This window comes from Ostrea edulis, chromosome 1 (genome assembly GCF_947568905.1).
Source record: "Ostrea edulis chromosome 1, xbOstEdul1.1, whole genome shotgun sequence".
Classification (NCBI taxonomy): domain Eukaryota; kingdom Metazoa; phylum Mollusca; class Bivalvia; order Ostreida; family Ostreidae; genus Ostrea; species Ostrea edulis.
In genome coordinates, this window is record NC_079164.1 from 31,041,761 (window position 1) to 31,050,265 (window position 8,505).

General features: G+C 37.4%; 1 protein-coding gene across 1 annotated transcript; it reads right to left on the reverse strand.

Annotated features, from left to right (window-relative positions):
* Nucleotides 1-388: 388 nt before the first annotated feature.
* Nucleotides 389-5,601, reverse strand: LOC125663991 (fez family zinc finger protein erm-like). The gene is made up of 2 exons (XM_048896485.2): nucleotides 5,463-5,601; nucleotides 389-1,826 (listed from the first exon to the last, which is right to left on the reverse strand). Exons 1-2 carry the CDS (start codon nucleotides 5,524-5,526, stop codon nucleotides 730-732), a joined length of 1,161 nt encoding a protein of 386 aa, XP_048752442.2. The 5' UTR covers nucleotides 5,527-5,601; the 3' UTR covers nucleotides 389-729.
* Between the last annotated feature and the right edge of the window lie 2,904 nt (nucleotides 5,602-8,505).

The following is an 8,505-nucleotide window of genomic DNA, read 5'->3' on the forward strand; positions in this document are numbered from 1 at the left end:
TCTGATAGATTCAAAGTATAAACAACTAGTTCGTCCGCTTAGTCTTCAGCAGAAAGGAAAATAGTTTTAAAGTGTGCGCATTTAAATTTTTTTTTTTAACGTTTAGCACCACCGTTAAACACTGAGGCCTCAGGGTGTGCCTATGAATTTGGAATTGATGTTTTCCTTGTAAAACATTGAGAGAATTGACCCAATAGTTTGACAGAAATTAAAAAATATTCAAATGTTAACACGCAGCAACGGACTAGGACATCCATCAGAATGGTTAGTGAAAATGACTTTTGCTTCACGGAGTGGAATTCTCCATTTCCAGCAAAAGAGCACAATTTCCTTGTTTTGCAGTTGTTGTAACAACATCGGAGTATAAATATATAGACGAAACCCTTGATAATTTTGAAATAATGTATAATTATTAATTCATTTATAGCAAATGACACATAACATAACATAGAAATAAAACTAAAGTATTCCTACCCTCTCGTCTGCTATAGTTAAAGGGATATTCAACATTCGATTAGAATATAGTACACACAGCCATACATGCCGACAACAAAACATTTGAAGAGTTGCAAATATAACAATATAATTCATTTCATGCGCATCTATTTACCGGGAAAAAAACCCGTGTCATATTGGCAATCATCAGCCAACAGTTTCTGTTCTTTAACTTTATCTCAAAATGATTTCCGTAGCATGATGGCGCTATCATAGGAACATTACAAGACAACGTCAACGTATTACTCTGCACACTTCCAATAAATGCTTATGTAAATATCTTTTCTGTGCAAAGGAGCGACCGCATTTTTGACATGAAAAGTTCTTGCTAGTAACGGAATGAATCAGCATATGTGACCGTAGGTTGCTTTTGTCTGCAAACGCTTTATCGCAATCCTCATACAGACAGACAAAAGGCCGCTCTCCGGTGTGGGTGCGCATGTGTCCCTTTAGCAGCCAAGATCTTGTGAATACCTTTCCACAAATGTCACATTTGTTCTTCTGCTGAGTGGTGTGTGTTTTCAGATGAGCTTTGTAGTTGGCTGAATCGCAGAATCCCTTTTCGCAAACGTCACACTGGAAGTGCGGTAATTTAGAATATGAAGGGTTGACCGTAAATATGTCATCTGGGCGTATTTTGGTGATAGTGGGGGCAGTGAAGGTCGTTATAGCTGGTGATGGGTTTGTGGACATATTGGAGGCGGAACGCGACAGACTCAGAGCAGAGATCCCAGCCATAACCGATTGTGTAGAAGACGGATATTTCAAGATCTTTTCACCATCATTTGGAGTCTCTAACGAAGTCACTTCATAATCGTACATCGCCTCCCGACTCCTTACTCCTACTGGTTGTTGATTGGGCAATGATTCAAATACGTTCAGGACTTCATCAAATTTAGTTATGGACTCCGCGAAATTTATGCTTTGGTAACTAGAATCCTTGCTTTTTGCAATGATATCATCACAAAACTCATCGTCAGTACTCGATTCGAAACAGTCTTCATCACTTTCAGAGAGGAGATCTGATGTGGATTTATTCAATGAACTGAACGATATATGCATGTCATCATTTTCTCTACAGTCTGATTCCTTGGATTCATTCCCACACAGATCCAAGTCGGGTACCTTATATCCTAGATAGAATCTTGTAACAAACGGAAGATGGTTGATAGATTTCTGTTTCTGGAAGCAATTCTTGTTACTGGGTTTTTGCTTTCTTTCTGCTGTTTCGTCCACATGTTTAAGTTTTGTTGATCCAACAAACACAGGCGTGACCGAAACCTTCCTGATCTCCAGTCCAGATCGTGTTGTCATAACATTTGGGTCGAATTCTGAAGGAACAAGTAAATTTAGTGAATGTATGCTCCTTGCTATAAACTTATAAGTTATATCTATTTGATTTGTACTTTAGATACGGGGACATATTATGAAGAACCTTGCAAGGTTTTATAGCTAAAACAATATGGTACCTTATGTAAGCAGGTGAACCTAAGAATGACAAACAGTCATTCTTGTGTGACAGACTCTGCATGTGGCGTTTCATTGCTAGAGCTCAAATAGTAATTGAGGTAGCATCCGTAAACCATTTCATATTGATCATATATGATCCTTTGACCTCGACCAGTTGACGTCAAAATAAAAGGGTTAGCAGTGGCGGATTTAAGGGGGGGGGGGTAAATTTTTAAAATTTAAGATAAATCGTGGTATCTTGTTTAGAAAAATGTACTAAACGATAAAAAAAAAAAAAAAAAAAAAAAAAAAAAAAAAAGAAGCAACGATTTCTTCCACTCCCGGAGAAATAAATGACAGAATCTTTTGATTTCTTGAATTACTTCATTGGGAGAACTGAATTTTCCCCCCAAAAGCCTTAGAATTTGCGTCATTTTATTAATTTCATCTTATATTATGATGATAGAAAATTGTAAAAATGACTATAAATAGGAGACATATTTCAAGGTCTATGAAATCTGTAAAATCCAGGAGCTTTCGGGGGTTTCGCTCCCTGAGCCCCCACCAGGACCCACTGGGGGCCTCAAGGTGGGCCCCAGACCCCCTGCCTCATAAAGTGGCGCCCCCGTAACTGCGATTCCTGGATCTGCCCCTGGTTAGTCTTATGTCATTGCAACTCTTCATGTAAAGTATCATTGTGTAATTAATTTATTATATATAGTGTCTGTGATGTAATTCTTACCAATTCTGAAAGGGTAGCCTTGACCTTAAACATATGGTCAATCTTAAGGTATTCAACCCTAAATACCATGGGATACACTATTCTTAAGACTTTGTATTCTTAGTTGATTTTTTTAACTTTATAAAATTGTTTATTTAGAAGTGCCACACCTTTCGCCCTCAACATGATCTCAGTCCATAGCAGTGTGGGTTCTTCATTGTGTCAACGTCCACCATGACACAGGGTCTTCGTTTCTAAGGTCATATCCGAAAGACTCGCATCGTCGGAAACCCACGGTTGATTACGCTTCGTTCCTCTCTCCATCACCTGTGGGTCCATTCATTCCTACTCGTTTGTTCTCAAGAATAAATATTTAAGAATATCGCCCAATCAAAGTAACGGAACTCTTCAGAATCTGTTTTTAAAGGTAGCATTAACTTAACTTAACTGTCACAACAACTGTATATCGAAAATGGGCCGAAAGCGTCTTGTTAATTGGACAAATTTGCTCAGGGTGTACTATGAGCGCCCAATCAAATTGCCTCATTAATTATTCATGAGAACGAGCGGGTAGGAATGAATGGATCCACGGGTGATGGAGATAGGAACGAAGCGTAATCAACCGTGGGTTTCCGACGATGCAAGACTTGTAATTTTCACTTTTAATGTCGGGCGATTGACGAAGGAACAGTCACTACCCGAGTCAACGTATTAGGTATGACACGGCGCCGGGATCGAACCCGGGTCTCCCGGTTACGAGGCGAGCGTCCTCACCACTTTTACACTGTAGGAGGTTACTGTATTTTTCTACCGTATCAGCCTCTATTTAAATTTATCTTTCTTACACTTTTATTCATGAAGAAGTAATATTATTCCCAATGATTTGAATATAAGCTTTAATGAGGAAATTTCGTCAGAAAATTATTATTGTGGAATCCCCATGGTAAATAATTGCATCATAAAGAAAATAGTCTCTATTTAGATACTACATGAATAAACCACGTGATGCCTTGCAATCACATACTTAAAATGAAACCAAGATTTAGTGATACTGGAGTATGTCGATTGATTGGTTCTAAGGTGGGTTGGATATCTTAAGTTATGAAAACCCTTTATGTTCAAAGCTCATCATATTGAAGATTTCATTCGGAAGCCAAGGGGTTACTAAGCAAGATAGATGGACAAACGAATGGATGGACCCAAAATGATACCAGTAATCCCCATTTAACTTAAAGCGAGACATTGTAAACAAAATCTTGAAATTAAAGGACTAAGATATGAACAAGAGGTCCACAGGCCTGATCAGTCACCTAGGTATTTAGTTAAACGTATCACTAGCCCCAAGCCTTGAAGGGCTGGAAAATTCTTAGTAATTATCCTGTTCTGCATATCTAAGCTAAATTCCAATATTCAACAGCAGTATAAAACATTATATGTATTCTTGAAACACAAATCCCCCCAATCCCCCCAAAAAATATCCATAGTGATGAAAGACTTGACATGATATATCTTAAATTAACACTAACTATCATATCAATGGAAGGTCACCCTTTTCTAGGTAAAACTAACTAGAAAACTGATTCATACAGGAAGGGCCCACCGAAAACTTAATACATATATTAATTAGCGGATCTAACATTTAAAAATCCGCCACCGACTCCAACCTCAGGAATATGCATCTTTATTTTCATTGAATGAGTGCTGTGGCCTGATGGGACTCTTGAAGTTACTTCAAAACAAAAATGGTCATAAAAATCATATGATTTATTTAAATCATCAATAGATGAATTTTGCACCTTGTGGCTGAGACGAATTTTGTGAAAAACGTAATCACATTATGGTTTTCTATGAAATATAAAGTTAAAAAATTAGTGGACGAATGCATAATGCATATTTAATACTGTATATCCAGTCATGGGGTGATAGCTAGATTTCACACCAATTTCGAATTGGCTAGTATAATCCAATTTTATTGAAATACTGCTTAAATTTAAAATTTGCAATGGGCCAAAATATGGGATTCACAGCATTTTTATTCAAAGCAAAGTGGTGTCTGAGGCCCGTAGATGTTTAGGCCTTGCCCTAGTAGATCTACTAGTAGACGTTTTCATAATTATTCACTCTGAAAATGTGATCTCTGGAGTTGTCAGAATGTAGTATTAGAGACTCCAGTTAATTAAGATTTTTCGGAATAACACCCCCTCGGGAAATCCCTGACTAAGGACATGTTTTGTCATGTCGTTGATACCAGTATTTTGATAGCGCTTTGCAACCATCAGAAAACGGGGTGGGGGTGGTGGGGGTGGGTGGGGTGGGGGTCATGACTTCAATGTTTACAATTCATGCGACTACGTCAAACCAAAGAAGTCAACAACAACAAACAAGAAATGGGTAGTGACTGTTTCCGATTATCATCTATTGCCACTCGATAAACTAAAAATTTACGACATGACGACGATTATGATGGCGTGGTTTGATTATTTTTACGTTCTGAAATGCTCCTACGCGTCGCCATGTACAGAGCACCTGCTGTATACATATCAAAGATGGCACACGCATATATGTTCTCTATTGAAACAAGTTTGCAAGCCGGGATTATTTGAAAAAAATAGCAAAAAACAAATTAATGAAGAAAAATACTAGTTTAGTAACAGTAAACTAAGCTGTAGAAACCAAAATATACGTTTTCTTATACGCCTACAAAGATGGTGATACTGAAACAAGCATGCATGATCTGCATTTTGTGAACTTTGAACCTGAAAAGTTACAGTGTAGACTAATAATGAAATGATCAAACCTGAATTTCTCATGTATTTTCGAGATCTGTAGTTTCGAACGGAATGCAACAAACATTTGGGCATTTTGTCTATGGATCGAACCGTTGTTTATATGACGTTCGTCTGCATCCTTGGAGATGTGGCGCGTGCGATGACGCTAGTTGCTAGGGCACCTTGCTGTGCCTTTGCGGGGCAGTTTCAGCATACAATTTTAGGTAGACATTTTTGAGTTGTCGCTCTTGGAATTTGGAGATTTAGTAATGTCACGGTAAATTTTGAAAGTTTTTTTTTTTGTTCTTCACATTCAAGGGTGTCGGTAGACTTTCTCTGCCCTTCCGAGTTTTTTTTTTTTTTACTCTGTTAAAGAAAATTCTACTGTGATAAAAATTACAAAGATAAGTAATTCACCCCAAAATATATCTCTATCGTGCTTTGTAGGAGAGGGTGTCAATGTGTTTTTTCAATACAAGGGAATTCTCCAGTGGCGGATTTAATGGGGGGCGCAGCCGGCGAGCGCCCCCACTAAAATTTTCAAATTTAAGATAATAGTACGTGGCATCTTGTTTTGAAAAATGTAAACGATAAAAGAAGCAATAATTTCTTCCACTTTCGGAGAAATAAATGACAAAATATTTTGATATATCAAATTACTTTTATTGGGAGAACTTAATTTTTTGTCCCCCAAAATCCTTAAAATTTGCATCATTTCATTAATTTCACCCTATCAAAAAATGACAAAAAATTGTAAAAAGGACTACATATGAGACATATTTCAAGCCAAATCAAAACTGTAAAATCCAGGAGCTTCCGCCTCCAACAGCGATTCCTGGATCCGCCCCTGTTCTCTCTCTCTCTCTCTCTCTCTCTCTCTCTCTCTCTCTCTCTCTCTCTCTCTCTCTCTCTCTCTCTCTCTCTCTCTCTCTCTTATACGTGAAGAGGGTCCAAACATATATACGAAATTCGAAGACATTTCTTACATTTACATTTTAATTACATTTTAATAATGAGCACGTGTTATACTCATAATTGATAATTGTAGATCAGGTGAAATGTATTCATACACATTGGTTAGCCTTTGATAAAAATTACAAAGATAAGTAATTCACCCCAAAGTTTATCTCTATCGTGCTTTGTAGGAGAGGGTGTCATTGTGTTTTTTCAATACAAGGAGGTAACACCCACCCCCCCCCCCCCCCCACCCCCATGAAATGTCTGGGACATATCGCATTACCACGGCCTTTCTGTCCATGATTCCGACATGTTTGTTTGCTATACTTGAATATAATAAGTTAATAGTTGGTATATCTCTTTATATTGATGACTTACAGATCATATCGATTAACAAAGTTATTACCACCTTAGACTTAGAATCTAATTATTAAAAGTTCTCTGCGTTCCCCCTGATTTTCTTTTAGATGCATAAGCAGAATTTTGATAAGTGTGTACCTTTACACAAATAACTTACAGATCAAGTTTCACTTTCCTTAGTAATTTAAAAGTAATTAGTGTCTTAAAATAATTCATTAAAAGGTCCACCTTGCACTTCTATATCCTTTAAACTGACGTAATTCAATTTTTTTCACAAATGATTCAAGAAAACAAAAGCATTGATATGATTTTTTTGGGGGGGTTTCATTTGCACCCAATGCTAGTATTACATCCTTGGACTTTCAAATATTTCAAACTTGAGTGTCAGCGGGGCATTCGTGTCATATGGACACATCTAGTTACTGGTTAAGCGATGTTAGGCAACCATCTGTTCGTAATCAGCATTTGTTCAAAATGTATGCACTTCTATATGTATTCTTCATTCAAAGAAGGATAACAGGAGAGAAGATGAACTGACAGGCAGACGTGATTATTTACATTTATCACGAAAACCTTTCGTGCAGGGGACGTTACTCTGCGAATCATTTGTTTGCTATATGTTCAGGGAAATATTTTTGAAAAAATTAATGCATGAGCCAAAGAGCTCCACCCTAGCAACTGAACCCTTGACCCAGGGCTCATAAATTTCATAATTTCAATACAGATTCATCCAACAGTCAGTCTTTGTTCTAGATGTTCAAGAATATTGGAAGCTCTTTCAAAGATTATGTGTGTTTTTTATCATACATTGTATATCCTGTACGATCCATATAGTCAAGCCCTGGGATTCAAACCCCTGGCTCAATGAAAGTGAGTTTCACAACTGTTATGTAAACATCCCTGCTCATCATTACTTTGTACTTAGGTAGGTTATTTAATGTCCGAAGTCCAGAAGATGTTTTTATGTTTGTTTTGCCTTCGATGATTTTTCACTCCTATCGAGACGACACCACCCCCTGTAAATTTCGACATCTGCATGGTGTTCAGGGCCTGAACAGTGGGGGCTCTTTATCGTGTCAACTCCTCCTGTGACTCTCTCTCTCTCTCTCTCTCTCTCTCTCTCTCTCTCTCTCTCTCTCTCTCTCTCTCTCTCTCTCTCCTTTAAAACACATATTAAATTGTCAGTGCCAAAATGTTCCCATCATAAATTTAGAATAAATTTGCACGTCATTGTTCCTCATCAAATTATAAAAGTGACCAAACGTCATGTTGCTCTTTTATTCATTTTATGACGTTATGATATTGATCACTGTTCGTTATCTTCACCTTTCATGATATAAATTTCCTGTCGCTTGATGTTACATCATATCATGAAATATCGGAATCAACGTGGAAAGATTTATTTGGGCTATGTCATTTTAATTTTTCTCTCGGAAATTTTACTCACACTTACGGATCTAATTTGCAAGAAAAACAAATTGTTCAATACCTGGAGAGTGCAGATCAACGATTTTATTTGCTTAAAACATTTGGACGACCCTGGTTGCTCTGGATTTTAGCATTGTAGACCACAAAAATCAATAGCTACAATTTTGTTTGTCAAATATTCTACAATTGCTGAAATCCTATTATGTCAATAAGTCAATAAAAATTCCACCTGTCGCTCTGCTAGATGACTTCAATGCTACTGCTATGCACCAAACACAAGCAGCTGAAGGAAAAACCGCGAGAAGTATCGAAATGGCTACAGCAGCT

What these genes read in the sequence shown, in the direction of transcription:
- LOC125663991 (XM_048896485.2), bottom strand. Translation starts at nt 5,526, where the DNA reads ATGCCCAAATGTTTGTTGCATTCCGTTCGAAACTACAGATCTCGAAAA. An exon ending in AAAATACATGAGAAATTCAG is followed by an intron (nt 1,827 to 5,462) that starts GTTTGATCATTT and finishes TTGTTCCTTCAG; the next exon opens with AATTCGACCCAAATGTTATG.